The 22,622-nt window shown below is 46.9% G+C and overlaps 1 protein-coding gene across 1 annotated transcript in view; it reads right to left on the bottom strand.

The window, feature by feature from the left end:
* The window catches only part of DGKB (diacylglycerol kinase beta), a 664,259-nt gene that overhangs the window by 442,141 nt on the left and 199,496 nt on the right, over positions 1-22,622 (bottom strand). Inside the window, exons 7-8 of the mRNA XM_040352255.1 lie at positions 14,039-14,182; positions 3,303-3,352 (exon numbers count right to left, since the gene is read on the bottom strand). Coding sequence (XP_040208189.1) covers positions 3,303-3,352; positions 14,039-14,182 — 194 coding nt within the window. The remainder of the gene's footprint in view (positions 1-3,302; positions 3,353-14,038; positions 14,183-22,622) is intronic.

Below are 22,622 nucleotides of genomic sequence, written 5' to 3'. Positions count from 1 at the left end.
CTACAACATATATATCTTTATTGTGTTCATAAAAATAATAACTTAAATGGATCGAAGAGTTTCAAATGCCAAAGCGTGCTCTAAAATGCAATGAAAACAACTAATAAGAAAACATAAAACTGCATCCAGACCCAATAGAAGGAACCCCAATAACAGAGGTGCTGTAGATACCCAGCTTAACATAATTCTCTTCATTCTCTAGCCTCCCAGTGGTGGTGATCTATATACTGACAACTGATTATTGTGACCGTTGGGTTGACTATGGAAACCTATTTCCATAAGTTAACGTTATCTAAAATTCAGTGGTGGCTGGTGGTCAACCACAACACCCCTCGTCTGATCGGTCGGACGGTTCCCAGCCCGGCACTTACCTCCTCTATGTTGCGGACGACAGCTTCCCCTTGCTTTTTCTCCTCTGCATCACAGTGTCTCCTCCTTCTAGGCCAATTGGAATGCCTCACGACCATCTTCCTGATTGGCCGAGAGAAGAATCAGTGTGACAATAGCGAATATTCATTCGCTATTCTAACACAACTGAGTGTGCTTGGGGCACAATGCTCTGTGCCCCGAGCCCACCCTTTTTTGAAGCCTATTGGAGTCTTTGGCTTTAATCACGTGCTTAACCACTTAAGGACCGCCTCCTGCACATTTACGTCGGCAGAATGGCACGGCTGGGCACATGCACGTACAGGTACTTCCTGTGCTAGTGCCCAGCCGTGGGTCGCGGGCGCGCGCCCGTGACCCGGTCCGAAGCTCCGTGACCGGGAACGCGGGACCCGTGGACCCGATCGCCGCTGGAGTCCCGCGTTCGGTCCCTGGAGCTGAAGAACGGGGAGAGGTGTGTGTAAACACGGCTTCCCCGTTCTTCACTGTGGCGGCAGCATCGATCGTGTGATCCCTTTTATAGGGATACACAATCGATGACGTCACACCTACAGCCACACCCCCCTACAGTTAGAAACACATATTAGGTCATACATAACCCCTTCAGCGCCCCCTTGTGGTTAACTCCCAAACTGCAATTGTCATTTTCACAATAAACAATGCATTTTAAATGCATTTTTTGCTGTGAAAATGACAATGGTCCCAAAAATGTGTTAAAATTGTCTGAAGTGTCCGCCATAATGTCGCAGTCACGAAAAAAATCGCTGATCGCCGCCATTAGTAGTAAAAAAATAAAAATAAAAAATGCAATAAAACTATCCCCTATTTTGTAAACGCTATAAATTTTGCGCAAACCAACCGATAGACGCTTATTGCAATTTTTTTTACCAAAAATATGTAGAAGAATACGTATCGGCCTAAACTGAGGAAAAACAAATTTGTTTTGTATATTTTTAGGGGATATTTATTATAGCAAAAAGTTAAAAATATTGATTTGTTTTCAAAATTGTTGCTATATTTTTGTTTATAGCGCAAAAAATAAAAACCGCAGAGGTGATCAAATACCACCAAAAGAAAGCTCTATTTGTGGGAAAAAAAGGACACCAATTTTGTTTGGGAGCCACGTCGCACGACTGCGCAATTGTCAGTTAAAGCGACGCAGTGCCGAATCGCAAAACCTGGGCGGGTCCTTTAGCTGCCTAAAGGTCCGGGTCTTAAGTGGTTAAGAAAAAAAACCCTGATTGGAATCCATGCATCTGGTGCACTGCATGTAGATTAGGGGGCTGGATGCATGGGTAGAGGGGGGTATGGCCCGGTATCGATGGGCCACAATTGCTAAAATTAAAAACAGAAAAATCAGTTTTCCCTAATCTCACTACACAAGTCTAAGGCCCCGTACTCATGACCAAACATGTCTGCTGAAACTGGTCCGCAGACCAGTTTCAGCAGACATGTTTGGCCGTGTGTAGGCCCGAGCGGACCATTTTCGGGCGGATCGGACAGGTTTCCAGCGGACAACTGTTTCCTGGACTTGCTTTAAAACAGTCCGCTGGAAACCTTTCCCCCCCGACATGTACGGTCGTCTGTACAGACCTACTGTACATGTCCTGCCGCCCGCCATCCCTCGCATGCGTCGAATGACTTCGCGGACCGGTTTCATCGGACATGTCTGCTCGTGAGTACTCGGCCTTATACACACGATCGGAAATTCCGACAAGAAAAGTTCGATGTGAGCTTATGGTCGGAAATTCCGACCGTGTGTAACCTTTTTCTGGTTCTCAAATTTTCCGACAAGAAAAGTTCTTGTTGGAAATTCCGATCGCACCAAAAACCATGCATGCTCGGAATCAATTTGACGCATGCTCGGAATCATTGAACTTCATTTTCCTCCGCTCGTTGTAGTGTTGTATGTCACCGCGTTCTCGACGGTAGGAATTTTGTGTGACCGCGTGTATGCAACACAAGTTTGAGCCAACATTCTGTCGAAAAAAAAAAACACGGTTATCTTTTTTGGATTTTCCGAACGTGTGTACACGGCATAAAAGTTCCCAGCACCACTTTGAGTATGTTATTCCCTCTCTAGGGAGAGCTGACTGGAATTCTTATGGCTTCTTTTTTTTTGTCATCATATATGTCCTTTTTTTTGGCCATACTTCCAATTTTTTCACCATCAATCATCATCATCAATTTTTTGGGGTCGGTAAGTAGAGCTTGTAATTTTCCTTGGCTTTTTTGGGCATATGTTGCCCTCCAATGCTCCTTGCTGCAAAGGCCAGTTATAGGTGGGGGCAGTGGCTAACTTTTTGTCCAATTTTTGTGATCAGTAGGCTATTTAGATGCTTCACATTAGGGCTCGTACAGACGACCGAACATGTCTGCTGAAACTGGTCCGCGGACCAGTTTCAGCAGACATGTTCGGTCGTCTGTACGGCCGAGCGGACAGGTTTCCAGCGGACATTTGTCCAGCCGACCGTTTTGCGGTGGACAAATGTTTCTTAGCATGCTAAGAAACATGTCCGCTGGAATCCTGTCCGTCTGACATGTTCGGTCGTCTGTACAGACTCACCGTACATGTCCGAGCGGCCGCCATCCCTTGCATGCGTCGAATCACTTTGACGCATGCGTGGAAGCATTGAACTTCCAGGGCCGCGCACGTTGCCGCGTCATCGTCGCGGCGACGGCGCGGCCACGTCACCGCGGATGGTGTACGCGCGGATTTCTGTCTGATGGTGTGTACAACCATCAGATAGAAATCTCCGGGCGGACATGTCTGCTGAAAACGGTCCGGCGGACCGTTTTCAGCGAACAGTCCGCCTGTCTGTACGAAGCCTTAGATCAGCAGCAATGATGCTGGTTTTGCAAGTAGGTCCAGAAAAAATAGTTTTTGGTAATATTTTAAAACATGAAATCAAACTTACCGTGCTGTCGAGAAAGCCATTCCCATCTGTGTCATAAAGTCGAAACATAACTAAAAAAAATAATGACAATAAGTTACAAAATGTTACCTTACAAATATATATAATTTGTTCACTAACTGTTTGTCTCAATGCTTGATTGATTAATTGTGGTTTAAACATTCTGAAACGCAGGCGCAGTTTATTTTTTCCACTGCAGGTGGCGCTCAACTGCAGCTGGACAGGAAGTCGGGAGAAATATGTTTCCTAGTCTATGGTTTCCTGGGTCTCCGCAGAATTGATCTGGTTGGATGCTATTGCCCCGTGTGACTCTGACAGCCATCTTGGGCGCTGAAAGATGAATGGACGTTCTTGTGATGCACAGGAAGTCCATGCCAACCAGCGTGGAATGCTCCGACGGACATAACGGGCCAGATTCACGTAGATCAGCGGATCTTTAGATCCGCGTGATCTATCTGATTTAAGATACCCTGCCGCAAGTTTGAGAGGCAAGTGGGTAATTCACAAACCACTTACCTCCAAACTTGCGGCGGCGTATCGCAAATCCCCCAGCGGAATTCAAATTCCGCGGCTAGGGGGAGTGTACTATTTAAATCAGGCGCGTCCCCGCGCCGATTTAAATGAGCATGCGCAGGCCGTGAATTTACCCGGCGTGCATTGTTCCCACTGACGTCACTAGGACGTCAGTGGTTTCGACGCTTACGTAAACGACGTCCATCCGTATTACAGAACGATTTACGCAAACGACGTAAAAAAAATTCAAAAGCGACGCGGGAACGACGGCTATACTTAACATTGGCTGCGCCTCATAGAAGCAGGGGTAAGTATACGCCGGGAAAGCCGTTACGGAAACGTCGTAACAACACTGCGTCGGGTCCGCGTACGTTGAATTTGCGTATCTCGCTGATTTACATATTATTCAACGTAAATCAGCGGGAACGCCCCCCGTGCCATTTTCAAATTGAAAATAAGATACGACGGTGTAACACTGTCGGATCTTAGCCATATCTATGCGTAACTGATTCTATGAATCAGGCGCATAGATACGACCAGTGTAAGTCAGAGATACGATGGTGTATCAGGAGATATACCATCGTATCTCTTTGTGAATCTGGCCCAACGTCTCTAGGAAAGGAAGAAGTGGCTGGGAAAGAACAGGCTACACGCTCGGAGCTCTCTGCTCCTTCTGAAGGCCTGGAGTGGTAATGCAGGCAACTGCTATATATAGAGAGAAAAGTGAGACCATATTTGTTGAACTAGAGGGACCAGTACTGCCGGTCAATGGCGTCGCTAAGGGGTGGCTAGGAGTCTGGGGCCCATAGCCCCGAGTCGCTTACTGGGTAGGTGCAGTATGTCCCAGTCTGGAATGCAGGGAACAGGGGCGGACTGAGCCATGTTAGTGCATGGCTACTCTTGGTCACTGGTTTCTAGAGCCGCCTAGTGTCTAGCAACCAGTGACGTCACGGCCACAACTCCCTTCCATTCAAAGCAGAGGAGAATTCCACTCCCTCCTCCTCCGCGCTAGCACTTGTGGGGCCTAAAGAGTAAAGGTCTTGGGACTCCTGCACTGGAGCATCCCGCCGCTGGTCTGGTGGCAGCGTGGGGTAAAGAGCAGAGGCATCAAACAGGGAGAGGGAGGCCTGGGCAGCCGGGAAGAGCCCAGGGGGGAGTGAGAGAGAGAAGATGAGGCCTCACCGCCACCCTGAGCAGCATCCCCGGCGCCTCCCAGAGCCTTCACTCCACCAATGTCCTCTCCCAGCTCGCTGTGACTGGAACAGGAAGAAAACAGGCTGACCGAGGACAGGTGGGAGGTAGGTGGATCCCACACGCCTACCCACACAGACAGGGGCTGGGACAGTAGGGACTGCAGGCAGGGCTAGGGGGTCTCTCATCCACCCCCAAGCACGTACCTGTACGTCGCCTTTAAGAGCCCAGCCATGGGTCGCAAGCGCGGTGTGCTCGCGACCTGGTCCTGTGACCGCACCCGCGGGACCCGCAGACCCGATCGCCGCCGGTGTCCCGCGAACATGGTCACAGAGCTGAAGAACAGGGAGAGGTAAAGGTAAACAAACCTTTCCCCGTTTTTCCTAGTGTCACTGCCACTGATCGTCTGTTCCCTGTCATAGGGAAACGACGATCAGTGACGTCACACGCCAAGCCCCGCCCCCACACAGTAGTAATCACTCCCTAGGAAACACTTAACCCCTTCAGCGCCCCCACGGGTTAACCCCTTCCCGGCCAGTGTCATATTCACAGTAATCAGTGCATTTTTTATAGCACTGATCACTGTAAAAATGACAATGGCCCCAAAATAGTGTCAAAAGTGTCCGTTGTGTCCGCCATAATGTCGCAGTCACAATAAAAATCGCTGATCGCCGCCATAACTAGTAAAAAAAAAAATCATTAATAAAAATGCCATAAAACTATCCCCTATTTTGTAGAGGCTATAACTTTTGCGCAAACCAATCAATAAACGCTTATTGCGATTTTTTTTTTTTACCAAAAATATGTAAAAGAATACGTATCGGCCTAAACTGAGGAAAAAAATTGCCTTTTTTATATATTTTTTGGGGATATTTATTATAGCAAAAAGTAAAAAATATTGCATATTTTTTTTTTTAAATTGTCGCTCTATTTTTGTTTATAGCTGAAAAAATAAAAACCGCAGAGGTGATCAAATACCACCAAAAGAAATCTCTATTTGTGGGGGGAAAAAAGGACGTCAATTTTGTTTGGGAGCCACGTCGCACGACCGCGCAATTGCCAGTTAAAGCAACGCAGTGCCGAATCGCAAAAAGGGGGCCTGGTCATTTAGCTACAAAATGGTTCGGGGCTTAAGTAGTTAAAGGAAATCTGAATTTTTAATGTCAATATTAATTTTAGCTGGCCTCGGGGCTAGAGCTATCCAATGAGTAGGAAGCATGAACTTTACACAGAGCAGAACTATAGGTCTGACTCAGAAGGGGGCATGTCAGACCTCTGTAGAGAGACCACTGCTTCCCCACAACACAGAGCAAGGGTCCCGTTCTGCAACATGCTGGCAGGCTTTTCTACTAGGGCTGCTTTCCAAATAAAATGAATTGTTAGGCCACTTTTTGCTTTGATCACCCCAGAATATATTTAGCTGAAAGTTCTACAAGGCCTTAGCATTGTCATCCTAAACTGTTTAGAAAAGCAGCTTCAATGGTGATCTAATTAAACTCCCTTGTGTCAAGTGTTGCTGGGAATTACAGAATTGCACAGCTTATTAACCTTCTGGGATGTCAGGGGGTTATCATGAAACCCATGACATAAAAAGAAGGTGAGTGACTGTGTTTTGGAGAAAAAGATGTCAGACGTTTCCCGCAATCTGAATGCAGATGCTGAATACTGATGACAAAATATATTCTAATGACAAAGCTGATGTAATTATCAAATTCAACCACTAGAGTGCACTGTTCTCCCATCAAAGTATTCTTGACATCTCATACTAACATTTAAACCATTGAAATAAACACTATAATACCAAAAGTATTGGGACGCCTGCCTTTACACGCACATGAACTTTAATGGCCTCCCAGTCTTAGTCCGTAGGGTTCAATATTGAGTTGGCCCCGCCCTTTGCAGGTATAACAGCTTCACCTCTTCTGGGAAGGCCGTCCACAAGCCTCGTTTGGCCATTCTTCCAGCAAATTAATATTCGCTGTGGTAACACCTGATCCTCCTCCCGTCCAATCAGAAAGCGTTTTTTGACACCGGTCACCCGATTGGCTGAAAGGACAGGTGATCCTATTGGAAGCCTAGGAGCAGAAGGGGATGAGCTGGAAGCAGAGGACTCGGAGCCGAGCCACTGCACCACGCTACCTGCCACCCGCCATGATGGGGTAAGTCCTGGACTGACCGGAAAACAGCAGGGGGTGGGTGCCCCTCAGGGGGGATGGGTGGTTGTTTGCCGCCCCCCCCCCCCCAAAAAAAACACCAGCTGCCACTGCTGCTGACAACAACATTGGGGTACTATTTCTCCCAATGACACCAACGATGGGACACTATTCCTTCCAATGATACCAATGATGGGACTCTATTCCTCCCAATGATATCAATGATGGGACACTATTCCTCCCAATTATACCAACAATGGGACACTATTCCTCCCAATTATACCAACGATGGGACACTATTCCTCCCAATGATACCAATGGTGGGACGCTATTCCTCCCAATGTGATACCAATGATGAGACACTATTCCTCCCAATGATACCAATGATGGGACAATATTCTTCCCAATGATACCAATGATGGGACACTATTCTTCCCAATGATACCAATAATGGGACACTATTCCTCCCAATGATACCAATGATGGGACACTATTCTTCACAATCATACCAATGATGAGACACTATTTCTCCCAATGATGGGACACTATTCATCCCAATGACACCAACAATGGGACACTATTCCTCCCAATGATACCAACAATGGGACACTATTCATCCCAATGATACCAACAATGGGACACTATTCCTCCCAATGATACCAGCGATAGGACACTATTCCTCCCAATGATACTGTGATACATTTGCCTATATGTCTCAGTGTACTGCTCCCTGCTAGCCATATGGGTTAGAGGTAGAAAGGAATTTCATGTGTGATTCATTGCTCTGACCGGTTATTGACGTGCTAATGTCCCCTCACTATTCTAAAGGTTAATTGATCTATTGTGTTGTGTAAAGAAGATCTGTGTTTACCCTTAAAAGATGTGTATTGTATCATCAGGCTAAATGATTAGAGAAGTAGTATGTTAATTATTCTGATTGCTTCAGTGTAGTAATTAACTCCAGTGATGTCTTTATCTAAAGAAACGTGTCTGCATGGTCGGCTCCGACTTGTCTCCTATAATCTGTATGGGAAACCCCACTGTGTGAGGGGGGCGTTCCTAACAGGCTGTAACCACATATAAGCTGAGTTTTTGTGTCAATAAAGAGTCTTGGTTCCAGCATCCAGTCTTGACTCATGTGTGGGAATCCTGTGATGTTCTTGTATGGAGAGGAGGGAAGGCCTGACGGGGATATCATACCGATACCGTCACAAATTGGTTGGCAGCAGCGGGATCTTCCCTTCTACTCTCCTTCACACCCGGATTCCAAGCAGACACTGGAAGAACTACTGGAAGTTCGTGGAAGGATTGCTAGCAACAAAACCAAGTGGGTCATCATAGCGGAATCAATGGAGATAGACCAGGAGGACGGGATTGCAGCAACGCCAGCAGTACAAGAGATGGATACACCAGTGATTCAGGAGGAGGAATCGCCAGCCAACAAGCTAATGAGAGAGAAGCTAGCGTGGTTCGGCCCGAACCCAACGCCGGATGTGGTGCTGAAAGTGATGGACCTGTTAGCGGAGGAGGCTAAACAAATAAGAGACGCAGAACTACAGAAGGCTAAAGAAATAAGGGACGCAGAACTACAGAAGGATAAACAAATAAGGGACGCAGAACTACAGTTAAAACTGGCAGCAGTCCAACAAGCAGCCGCACCTTCTCCGAACAGTGAGTACAGCACAGCAGACGCAAGGAAGATTCTGTTTAGCGCTTTTAAAGCTTTTGATGAAAAGGACTGTGAAATTGATAACTACCTGGCGGATTTTGAGCGACAATGTAACCTGCACCGAATAGCTAGAAGAGAGTGGGTTGCAATATTGTCAGGCAAACTGTCAGGCAAAGCTTCTGATGCTTTCCGGACCGTGCCAGATCAGGATATCCATAGCTACGCCCGGGTTAAAGAAGTGCTCCTGGCTCGTTATGCAGTAACCCCAGAGTCCCACCGACAGAAGTTCAGGGACTCACGCAAAACCACGAAAGACTCTTACGCAGAATGGGCATGCCAGCTGTCCCTGTCGGCCTCTAACTGGGTTAACAGCAGCCAGGCCACCACCGCAGAGGACATTTTGCAACTAATGCTCCTGGAGCAATTTTACAATCACATCCAGACGGACGTCAAAGACTGGGTGAGAGATCGCAGGCCCATGACTCTACCAGAGGCCGCGAAGTTGGCGGATGAATATGCGGATACTCGCAAGACAAACCAGGTCACACCACGGGTACAACCTCCACGACCAACGGCGCCCTCACACCCACCAGCCGCTAGATACCAACCTCCTAACAGACCGGTGACATCTAGCCCTCGCTATCCACGCCAGGAGGACAACGAACAACGCTGCTTCCGGTGCAAACAGTTGGGTCACTTCAAGCAGAATTGCCCCATGAATGACAACACCAGGTCAAATTGGTCTCAACCTGGGTACCGCCCACCAGCAGCAGCCCATTGTGTAGACTCGGCTTGGGATCCCCAGGAGCGGGGTCGGGAAGAACCATTGGGCACCCCTTACGAAGCCCTCATGGTACAATCTGCTATTACGGACAACAGGGAACACCATTGTCAGCTGGTCATGGGCTCCAGCCCTGAGCCGGAGGGGCCCTGGAGGGAGCTGGGCAGAAAGAGGCACCGCCGGCCACCCTTCAAGAAGAAGAGGTCCTGGAAGTCATATAACCAGCGGACCTGGGAGGAGAAGAAGCGACTGGAGGAGAGGGAGTCGCAGCGGGCGTCCCAGATGCGGGCCGAGATGTTCGCCAAGGGCCCACCGGTGGCCCCTTACACCACCACCCAGTTCCTGATGATGAAGGACCACGTGGAGAGCCTGCAGGACATGAGCAAGCAGGAGCTGATCCGTGAGTACATAGAGCTGGAGGAGTGCATAAGCCGCATGGAGGAGGAGAACAACCACCTGAGGTCACAGCAGGCTGACCCCCCCAGGCTCCATGAACTGGAGATGGAGCTGGAGAAGCTCCAAGAGGAGAACCGGCGGCTGCGGAGGGAGCAGGGGGTGGCTGACCTTATGGGGCTCTGAGTCCCCTCTCCCCCCCCCCCCCGGACTCTGAGCACCAGTGCTACAACAAATATAACTTTTCCTTTTTATGAATCTCCTGTGATTGTCACTTCAGAGCCATAACCTGCCCCCTCCCATAGCGGGACACCTAGACGGCGGCGCACAGACCCATTCGCTGGCTTCACACCGAGTTCTGGTGACTCTGCAGATCGCACAAAGACTTGGGGACTGACCGGCGTGTGATCTGACGACCCGGTGACATACCTGAGTCTGAAGCAGTTGCCAAGGGAGGTCAGTCATGCCAAACGGAGTTAACCTCGGACTAAAAGCTCTGAACCCGTCAACCCTACTGGACCAGGGAAGGTCCAACCGGATTTGCCGGAGCAGGGAGCAAAAGGGGGGCCATTGTGATACATTTGCCTATATGTCTCAGTGTACTGCTCCCTGCTAGCCATATGGGTTAGAGGTAGAAAGGAATTTCATGTGTGATTCATTGCTCTGACCGGTTATTGACGTGCTAATGTCCCCTCACTATTCTAAAGGTTAATTGATCTATTGTGTTGTGTAAAGAAGATCTGTGTTTACCCTTAAAAGATGTGTATTGTATCATCAGGCTAAATGATTAGAGAAGTAGTATGTTAATTATTCTGATTGCTTCAGTGTAGTAATTAACTCCAGTGATGTCTTTATCTAAAGAAACGTGTCTGCATGGTCGGCTCCGACTTGTCTCCTATAATCTGTATGGGAAACCCCACTGTGTGAGGGGGGCGCTCCTAACAGGCTGTAACCACATATAAGCTGAGTTTTTGTGTCAATAAAGAGTCTTGGTTCCAGCATCCAGTCTTGACTCATGTGTGGGAATCCTGTGATGTTCTTGTATGGAGAGGAGGGAAGGCCTGACAGGGATATCATACCGATACCGTCACAGATACCAACAATGGGACACTATTCCTCCCAATTATACCAACAATGGGACACTATTCCTCCCAATGATACCAAAAATGGGACACTATTTCTCCCAATGATACCAACAATGGGACACTATTCCTCCCAATGATACCAGCAATGGGACACTATTTCTCCCAGCGATAGGACACTATTCCTTCCAATGATACCAGCGATAGGACACTATTCATCCCAATGATACCAATGATGGGACACTATTCCTCCCAATGATACCAACAATGGGACACTATTCCTCCCAATGATACCAAACAATGGGACACTATTCCTCCCAATGATACCAACAATGGGACACTATTCCTCCCAATGATACCAACAATGGGACACTATTCCTCCCAATGATACCAGCGATAGGACACTATTCCTCACTATGATACCAGCGATAGGACACTATTCCTCCCAATGATACCAGCGATAGGACACTATTCCTCCCAATGATACCAATGGCGGGACGCTATTCCTCCCAATGATACCAACAATGGGACACTATTCCTCCCAATGATACCAATGATGGGACACTATTCCTCCCAATGATACCAACAATGGGACACTATTCCTCCCAATGATACCAATGATGGGACACTATTCCTCCCAATGATACAACACTATTCCTCCCAATGATACCAACAATGGGACACTATTCCTCCCAATGATACCAACGATGGGACACTATTCCTCCCAATGATACCAACAATGGGACACTATTCCTCCCAATAATACCAGCGATATTACACTATTCCTCCCAATGACACCAGCGATATTACACTATTCCTCCCAATGACACCAGCGATAGGACACTATTCCTCCCAATGATACCAACAATGGGACACTATTCCTCCCAATGATACCAACAATGGGACACTATTCCTCCCAATGATACCAGCGATAGGACACTATTCCTCCCAATGATACCAGCGATAGGACACTATTCCTCCCAATGATACCAGCAATGGGACACCATTCCTCCCAATGATACCAGTGATAGGACACTATTCCTCCCAATGATACCAATGATGGGACACTATTCCTCCCAATGATACCAATGATGGGACACTATTCCTCCCAATGATACCAATGGTGGGACGCTATTCCTCCCAATGTGATACCAATGATGAGACACTATTCCTCCCAATGATACCAATGATGGGACAATATTCTTCCCAATGATACCAATGATGGGACACTATTCTTCCCAATGATACCAATAATGGGACACTATTCCTCCCAATGATACCAATGATGGGACACTATTCTTCCCAATCATACCAATGATGAGACACTATTTCTCCCAATGATGGGACACTATTCATCCCAATGACACCAACAATGGGACACTATTCCTCCCAATGATACCAACAATGGGACACTATTCATCCCAATGATACCAACAATGGGACACTATTCCTCCCAATGATACCAGCGATAGGACACTATTCCTCCCAATGATACCAACAATGGGACACTATTCCTCCCAATTATTCCAACAATGGGACACTATTCCTCCCAATGATACCAAAAATGGGACACTATTTCTCCCAATGATACCAACAATGGGACACTATTCCTCCCAATGATACCAGCAATGGGACACTATTTCTCCCAGCGATAGGACACTATTCCTTCCAATGATACCAGCGATAGGACACTATTCATCCCAATGATACCAATGATGGGACACTATTCCTCCCAATGATACCAACAATGGGACACTATTCCTCCCAATGATACCAAACAATGGGACACTATTCCTCCCAATGATACCAACAATGGGACACTATTCCTCCCAATGATACCAACAATGGGACACTATTCCTCCCAATGATACCAGCGATAGGACACTATTCCTCCCAATGATACCAATGGCGGGACGCTATTCCTCCCAATGACACCAACAATGGGACACTATTCCTCCCAATGATACCAATGATGGGACACTATTCCTCCCAATGATACCAACAATGGGACACTATTCCTCCCAATGATACCAATGATGGGACACTATTCCTCCCAATGATACAACACTATTCCTCCCAATGATACCAACAATGGGACACTATTCCTCCCAATGATACCAACGATGGGACACTATTCCTCCCAATGATACCAACAATGGGACACTATTCCTCCCAATGATACCAGCGATATTACACTATTCCTCCCAATGACACCAGCGATATTACACTATTCCTCCCAATGACACCAGCGATAGGACACTATTCCTCCCAATGATACCAACAATGGGACACTATTTCTCCCAATAATGGGAAACTATTCCTCCCAATGATACCAACAATGGGACACTATTCACCCCAATGATACCAACAATGGGACACTATTCCTCCCAATGATACCAACAATGGGACACTATTCCTCCCAATGATACCAGCGATAGGACACTATTCCTCCCAATGATACCAGCAATGGGACACCATTCCTCCCAATGATACCAGTGATAGGACACTATTCCTCCCAATGATACCAATGATGGGACACTATTCCTCCCAATGATACCAATGATGGGACACTATTCCTCCCAATGATACCAAATGTGGCGATGTTTACTGATTCCAGGAAAATTTCCACTCCCGCTGGCCACACCCTGACCCCCTTGAAGGACAATAAACTGGCCCTTTGTTTAGAAAGTTTGGGGATCCCTGCTCTAGAATATGGACCAAAAGGCTGCCATGGGTACATTGGCTATTCTAGAGCTGCATTCAGAAGCGTAAAAAATAAATAAGTAAAACGTCTGGTAGTAACAGCCTGGTCACGGCGAAGATACGCCACACGTAACATGTGATACTATCATAATTAAGTGCAGTGCTTGGTGCGGTAAAGTAGTAAAGTGACAATGCCGCCTCTAATCTCATTAATGAAAAATGTGTTTTATGTGCACTGAGCTTCATATACTGACACTCAAGCTTGTCCTCCGGCCTTCCTCTCTCCAGCAGTGATAAGTAACAAACGATGTCTTTCAGCTGAATCATGTCAGGTGGACGCAGAGACACCGGGGATGAAGATCGGGATGAACTGTTACTTCTGTAATTCATTCGAAGACCTAGAAAGAGAAACAACCCAGTTTAACAGCTCGAAAATGTAGAAAGCATCGACAGCAGTCATGAATTCTCCTAGAAGGTTTGGAAACAGAAGATCAAAGATTGACCTGTAGTTTTAAAAAAATAAATAAAAGATAAAAGCATTCATATTGAAGATGTGATATTTTGTAAGCTTTTTTGTACTACTTATCGCACTGTATTAGCTGTTACGGCAGACAGGATAAGGTAGTAGATTGACCGCATAATTTTATGGCCTTTGAAAACCTTATGCCTTAAAACGATGTCACCTTAAATTTGAACTAAGATGAGAGAACCAATATGCTAAAGCCACAGCGTATACCTCTCCTAACATGAGGTTAAGTGAACTTGGTGATTGCAAACTGGCTAGGACAAGGTACTAGGAAATCCAAAGAAGCCCTTAGGACAGTGGTTGTCAACTTATGAGATAAAGGGGACCTCAAATGCAGCCCCTGACTTTACCAAATGGCCACACACAATGGCTGTAACGGTCAGGGGTTAACACCGTTTACGATATTCCATTCCACCAACCCAAGACAGCTTATCCGACACTCCAACAATCCAGCAGACACGATCCATTAGAATTCCCCAGAAGGACGAGACACACACAGCTCTGTCTCTGGTTCCAAACGAATGAGTGCTTTAATGGTAAACTCTCAGCTGTTTATACAGTTAGAGAGCATGCTGCAGTAATCACAGGGACAATGAAACACTCCACCCAAAACAATACACAATGGGTGCTTAACGAGTCCCCCTCAATCCACATCCCAGACAGACATTCTGGCACCGAATCTACATGAATCAATTACTATAGCTGACATGGCGAACATGACTTTTAGAGTCTGTTAACTCACAACACATATTAGTATCAATAGAACTTTCACACAATACAGGGCTAGTTAGCATAGTACAATGAAATATCTTAGGAGCCAGACTCAATTAACACCTCAACAATATGTGTGTCCCCACATGAATGAGTCACTCTGCTATTGACCTGTTGTGGACAGAATTAACCACCTGTAATATTCCAAGATATCCTGTAATACATGAATTATCATTATTGTCCCATCTCATGTAATTCATGATATCATTTCTCAGTTATCCTATGCCCCTACTGGACATAGGATGACCCTAGACCCAGGAGTCATTAGTGAAGCTGGCACAGGAGTACCCCGCATCCTTCAAAAGTCTCTGGGTATCACGGGCCATTCCGTTACAATGGCCAATACAGTGGAACCTTGGAATACGAGCATAATCCGTTCCAGGAGAATTCTCGTAATCCAAAGCACTCGCATATCAAAGCGAGTTTCCCCATAGAAGTCAATGGAAACGAAAATAATTTGTTCCACATTGACTTCTATGGCGTGCAATACCACATGTGGCCAGAGGTGGGGGGCTCCGGAGAGCCTCAGAAACACGCGGAAAGGCCTGGGGACAGCTCGGTGACCGGAAAGGCTCGGAAACCCCCGGGAATAGAGTATTTCCGAACAGCTCAGAACGGCTCCGATCGGCTCCACTCTGCTCGGCTCCAGTGCCCCCGCACCTCAGGCCAAATGCGGTACTGCACACCCCATTAGCTTGAATTCTGCTTGTTTTGCAAGACAACAAAAATAATTTGTTTTACAAACCGAGGTTCCACTGTATATGTAATACTTGAGAGGACTGTCAGAAACTGCAGACCTAATAGAGTAAATGAGGGTCAGAGAGTGTGGTCATTCTACAAATTTGGCTGGGGATATGCTGCAGAAGACAATACGAAACTGGGAACATGGTACATGAGGCTAGTAGAGATCAATGCTATTACCCTAAATAATGTTTACCAATTCACATAGGGGGGGCCAGGATCTGGGGGTCCCCTTTCTTAAAGGGGTCTTCCAGATTCTGATAAGCCCCCCGCCTGCAGATCCCCACAACCACCGGGCAAGGGTTGTGGGGATGAGGCCCTTGTCCCCATCAACATGTTGAGGGCACGTGGCCTGGTACGGTTCAGGAGAGGGGGGGCCGCACTCTGTCCCCCCCTCTTTTCTGCGGCTGGCCAGTTTAACGTGCTCGAGGGGTCTGGTGTGGATTTTTGGGGGAACTCCATGCCATTTTTTTTTTATTTGGGGTGAAGTTCCCCTTAAAATTCACACCAGACCTGAAGGGTCTGGAATGGATATTTGGGGGGAAACCCACGTCATTTTTTTTTTAAATTAGCGGCGGGGGTTCCCCTTAATATCCATTCCAGACCTGAAGGGCCTGGTAATTGAATTTGGGGGGACCCCCACGCTATTTTTTTTTATTTTTATGAATGAATTCGCTCTGAATTGCCAGCGCCGACAATTCATTATAGCCGCAAGTCAGTTTTAAATGTCTTTTTTTCTTTCAGAAATGACACTTTGTGCAGGGACAGTTCTAAGTACGGGAAACAAGCGCTATTTCACATGCTAACTTTACACCCCCCCAGGTATGAAATTTAAAGGAATATTTCACTTTTATTGTTTCACTTTTAGCATTATTAAATTCACTGCTCCCGAAAAAACAGCCGTTTTTAAAACTTTTTTTTGCATTGATACATGTTTCCTGGGACAGGACCCAGGTCCCCAAACACTTTTTAGGACAATAAATTGCATATTAGCCTTTAAAATTAGCACTTTAGATTTCAAATGTTCGAGTCCCATAGACTTTAATAGGGTTCTAAAGTTCACACGAACGTTTGGTGTGTTCGCAGGTTCTGGTGCGAACCGAACAGGCAGGTGTTCGGCTCATCCCTAGACCCCCGCTTATGAGTTTTTCCTTCCTCATATGGGACATAGGTCCTCTATCCTGATGTGTCCTCCCTGGAGGATCTTCAGAGGTTTTGACAAAGATTGTTGGATAGTTCGCCAATGTTTAGGATGTGTTTGTGATCTATTATATGTTATCTCGGAGGCCTCATGCATACTGGACGCGTTTTGACATTTTTACAGCAGCTGTTTTTGGCTGTAGAAGTTTTTTTCTATAGTCATTAACCACTTGCCGACCACCGCCTGTACATATACGTTGGCAGAATAACACAGCTGCGCAAAGTAACGTATATATATATATGTCACTTTCAATTTTGTGCAGTGTGGGCACGCGCCCCTGCCGCGAGCTCCGTGACCGTGTCCGACCGTGTCGTACTTGATGTCCACCAGTGTCCCGTGATCGTGTCACTGAGCTGCAGAACGGGGGGATGCCTATGTTAACAAGTCATCTCCCTGTTCTGCCTAGTGACAGGACACTGATCTACTGCTGGGAGACAAGTAAATAATGCGCATGAATACACAAAAACTTCTAGTGTCAGATACAGCATGAATATCAAAGCAGCGGGAGATGGGGACAAAAGTCAGGAGATGACAGTTTAGGGTAAAACTGATCAAAAGTCTGTGGTAAGAATAAAATGGGTACACACTTCCAGGGCTGCCATCAGGGGGGAACAGAGACCATGTTCCGGTTTCTCCTTGAGAAAGGAGTGTAAGCAGCCAATCCACCAGCTGCTTTAAGACTCTGAAACGCGTCGCATACTAGTGACGTCATCCGCCCTCGCCAGCCCTCCACGTGCGCTCCAGACCTCGGGTTGAGAACCATCTCCATCCCCATGGATGCCCTCCTTCTGATGAAGCAGTGACCTCCCCGCACAGCGCTCCCTCTGACTGGAAAAGGAACTCCCCTCCTCGGATGACAGCTCACCTTGCCTAAAGAAACCCTTACATGCCTGCTCTATACTGCTCAAATGTGAGTGCTATAACCACATGTGTCTGATTTTAATTATTAAACTGTTTTAAAGCTACTACACCCAGAGGCACCTCTCTCCTTGCCTTTTTTCACTGATCTACTGCTCCCTGTCATCGGGAGCAGCGATCAGTGTCGTTTCACAGTAAGCCCAGCCCCCACACAGTTAGAATCACTCCCTAGGACACACTTAACCCCTTCCTCACCCCCTAGTAGTTAACCCCTTCCCTGCCAGTGTCATTTACACAGAAATCAGGGCATTTTTATAGCACTGATCACTGTATAAATGACAATGATCCCAAAATAGCGTCAAAGGTGTCCGATGTGTCCGCCATAATGTTGCAGTCACGATAAAAATCGCCGACATTACTAGTAAGAAAAAAAAAATGGCATAAATCTATCCCCTATTTTGTAGAAGCTATAACTTTTGAGCAAACCAATCAATAAATGCTTATTGCGTTTTTTTTTATTTTTTACCGCGCAATTGTCAGTTAAAGCGACGCAGTGCCAAATCGCACACACAGGCTGTTATCAGCAGTTTTGGGCAGTGGCGTTTTTGAGTAGTAAAATAACCTCAAAACTCATCTGTAAAAACGCACTAATGCTGATAAACACTGATAAACGTTGATGCTCAAAAACACCGGCATTTAACGTTTTTGATCCATTGAAAAAAAACACGAACGTCAAAACCTCTAATAAACGCTATTGCAAAAAACGTTGAAAAAGTTGAAAAACTCACTGCAAAGCGACTGCCGTTTTTTATAACGTAATTTTAACGTCCGGCGTGCATGAGGCCTAAAATGCATTTACAGTGCATGCTTGAAAAAGCGGACTTTACGTGTTGGATAAAAACCAATCCGAGATAATCTATGATGCTTGGGATGTAACTATGAGATTGTAATGAGTTGTTTTCGTGTGGTTTAACCTTTGTGCAAACTGATCAAAAAAACACTTATTGCGTTTTTTTTAACCAAAAATAAGTAGAAGAATACATACGTATCGGCCTAAACTGAGGAAGAACATTTTTTTTTATTTTATATATATATATATATATATTTTTTTTTGGGGGGGATATTTATTATAGCAAAAAGTTAAAAATATTGTTTTTTTTTTCAACATTTGCGCTCTATTTTTTTTTTTATAGCGCAATAAAAACCAAACAGTTGACCACCAACAGAAAGCTCTATTTGTGGGGGTAAAAAAGGACGTCAATTTTATTTGGGAACCACGTCGCGCAACCGCGCAATTGTCAGTTAAAGCGATGCAGTGCAAAATCGCAAAAAAGTGCTCTGGTCATTGGGCTGCCAATGCTTTCCATCTTTCTTTATATGCAAAAATATATATATTGATTTGTTTGTGCACATTAAAAAACATCCCCATTTTTTAAGGTTTGAATGATATACCATATTTATCGGCGTATAACGCGCACTTTTTTCCCCTGAAAATCGGGGACAAAGCAGGGGTGCGCGTTATACGCCGATAGCGAACCTCGGACTCGGAGGGGAACGAGTGCCGCCGGAATTCACCGAGCCGTCATCTTCCCTTTACTCGGCTTTGACGTCATACACGGGACTATGTATGTGACTGCAGACGCAGAGTGATGACGGCTGTACGAGATGGCGGGCGGCTGCGTGAAGAGATGGTGTGTCTGCAGAGGTACACACAGGCTGCAGAGGGACACGAGGCCGGACTGTATGTGACTGAGATGACGGCTGTACGAGATGGCGGGCGGCTGCGTGAAGAGATGGTGTGTCTGCAGAGGTACACACAGGCTGCAGAGGGACACGAGGCCGGACTGTATGTGACTGAGATGACGGCTGTACGAGATGGCGGGCGGCTGTGTGAAAAGATGAGGTGAGGCTGCAGAGGTACACACAGGCTGCAGAGGGACACGAGGTGGGACTGTATGTGACTGAGATGACGGCTGTACGAGATGGCGGGCGGCTGTGTGAAGAGATGAGGTGAGGCTGCAGAGGGACACTAGGCGGGACTGTATGTGACTGAGATGACGGCTGTACGAGATGACTGGCGGCTGCATGAGGAGATGAAGTGAGGCTGCAGAGGGACACACAGGCTGCAGAGGGACACCCAGGCTGCAGAGGGACACCCAGGCTGCAGAGGGACACCCAGGCTGCAGAGGGACACCCAGGCTGCAGAGGGACACCCAGGCTGCAGAGGGACACCCAGGCTGCAGAGGGACACCCAGGCTGCAGAGGGACACTGACCATTATTTTGCTTCTAAGGCCTTGTACACACGACCGGATCTGTCCGCTGGGATTTATCCGCGGATCAGTTCCAGCGGACAGATCCGGTCATGTGTAGGCCCGAGCGGACATTTTCCAGCAGATAAAAATCCAGCCGACGGATTTTCAGCGGATAAAAATTTCTTAGCATGCTAAGAAATCTATCCGCTGGAATCCTGTCCTTCGGATTTATCCGGTCGTCTGTACAGACTCACCGGATAAGTCCGCCCGATCCCCATCCCTCGCATGCGTCGAAGTGATTCGACGCATGCGTGGAAGTATTTACCTTCCAGGGTCGCGCACGTCGCCGAGTCATTGTCGCGGCGACGGCGCGGCCACGTCACAGCGGATGTTTTCCGCTGGGATTTTGATCTGATGGTGTGTACAGCCATCAGATCAAAATCTGCCAGCGGACATATCCGATGGAAACGGTCCGGCGGATCGTTTTCATCGGAAATCCGCTCGTCTGTATGAGGCCTAAGTGGTTTATTTATGTATTTTTAAATCCTGAAATTTCTCTCTTAAATTGGGGGTGCTCGTTATACGCCGGCTCGCGTTATACGCCGATAAATACGGTAATCTGTAAGGGCCACAAGGGAAAAGGGGCCACGAAGCACCTAAAAAAAAAAACAACACTTTATTTTGTCCTTCCTTCCTCAAACCAACAAATCAAACATGCCAAACGACGACAGTCAGTAGAAGAAATGATAATACCACTTAAGATTCCGCTGTCACATAATGCGGCGAGCACGCTGTGGTACAACAAGACGTATACAGCAAATTATCTTGGCGTTTATCACCTGACAGCGCCAAGACATCTTTTGTCTCCTTGCAGGATTGAAAGAACACGAATGTGTAATTACAATTTCACAGCGCATGGATGAAAACTGTCGATGACAATCTGTCTATCGGGAGGAGTCATAACTGCGGGGTCGGGATGGGATAATTGTCGCCACAATGACAAATGAAAGAAACAGACCGCTGATTCATCACCCTGACTACATGTTTTGCAAACGTAAACCGACTGCATCCTCATCGGTTCTCTTTGACATGTGTGTCTAACAGGGCAAGGTAAACTTTTTTTAAAGTGAAGCTGTCATGAGAGTCAAGGGGACTTTATTAAGTTGCTATCCTGGAAGAAGGGGTGAGACATATTGGGCCAGATTCACGTAGGAGAGCGTATCTTTAGTTTGACGTAGCGTATCCTATTTACGCTACGCTGCCGCAACTTAGACAGGCAAGTGCAGTATTCACAAAGCACTTGCTCCGTAAGTTGCGGCGGCGTAGCGTAAATCGGCCGGCGTAAGCTCGCCAAATTCAAATGTGGAAGAGGTGGGAAGATACGCCAGGCCCGATGCCTGTGACGTGAACGTAACCTACGCACATCCCCATTCTCGTATGACTTATGTAAACGACGTAAAAAGATACGCTTGCCGACGTCCATACTTTGCATTGGCTGCGCCTCATATAGCAGGGGTAACTTTACACCGGACGTAAGCCTAACGTAAACGGCGTAGCGGGCGCAAGTACGTTTGTGAATCGGCGTATCTACCTAATTTACATATTTGACACGTAAATCTACGGAAGCGCCCCTTGCGGCCAGCGTAAATATGCACCCAAGATACGACGGCGTAGGAGACTTACGCCGCTCGTATTTTGGCCAAATCTATGCGTAACTGATTGTAGGAATCAGGCTCACATTCGGACTTACGACGGCGTACGTGGAGATACGCCGTCGTAAGTCCACTGTGAATCTGGCCCATTATCTTTGATTAGGCAAAAAGAAGAAAACCGCGCCAATAAAATTAATTGAATCTAAATTATAGTTCATAAGCAAAAAACAGTCCTCAATTGATGACGTAGACAAAAGTGATTGCAAACCATTAAGTCCATATGCATCTTGCCTGCTGCTCCTTCCTCTGCCCCAACTGAAGAAAATACTATACCCGATGCTTCTCAGGTATCAGCAGCATGTGACCTCCTGCTAGGGTGACCAAGTGTCCCGGATTGCCCGGGACAGTTCCGCATTTTGCAGGTCTGTCCCGGGCACCTTCATACCAGGACAATATAGTGTCCCGAAATAAAACTGACATAGCCACCCCCCAGAGCTGATCTGATGCCTCCAAAAAAGGGCGCCACATTGCCACTTTAGTCACTGTAAGTACTTGTCCTGGCCGGGAAGAGGCACAATCCCCGCCCCCCCTGCTTGTGATTGGAGAAATCATAAATCCCGCCTCGTGTGTCTAATCACCACTTTCAGGGATGGACTGACCATTGGGACTACAGGGAGTTTCCCGGTGGGCCGATGGCTCAGTGGGCCGGCTTCAGTGACAGCGGACCGCCGCCCTCCCTCCGCTTCTCTATCTCTCCCTCCCCGCAGAGCTCACCTCCTCTCTCTCCCTGCAGCGATCACCTGGGGGGAACAGAGAATCAGGGGGAGGACCAGAGG

This window comes from Rana temporaria, chromosome 5 (genome assembly GCF_905171775.1).
Source record: "Rana temporaria chromosome 5, aRanTem1.1, whole genome shotgun sequence".
NCBI classification, from domain to species: domain Eukaryota; kingdom Metazoa; phylum Chordata; class Amphibia; order Anura; family Ranidae; genus Rana; species Rana temporaria.
This window is presented reverse-complemented; position numbering and strand designations above follow the sequence as displayed.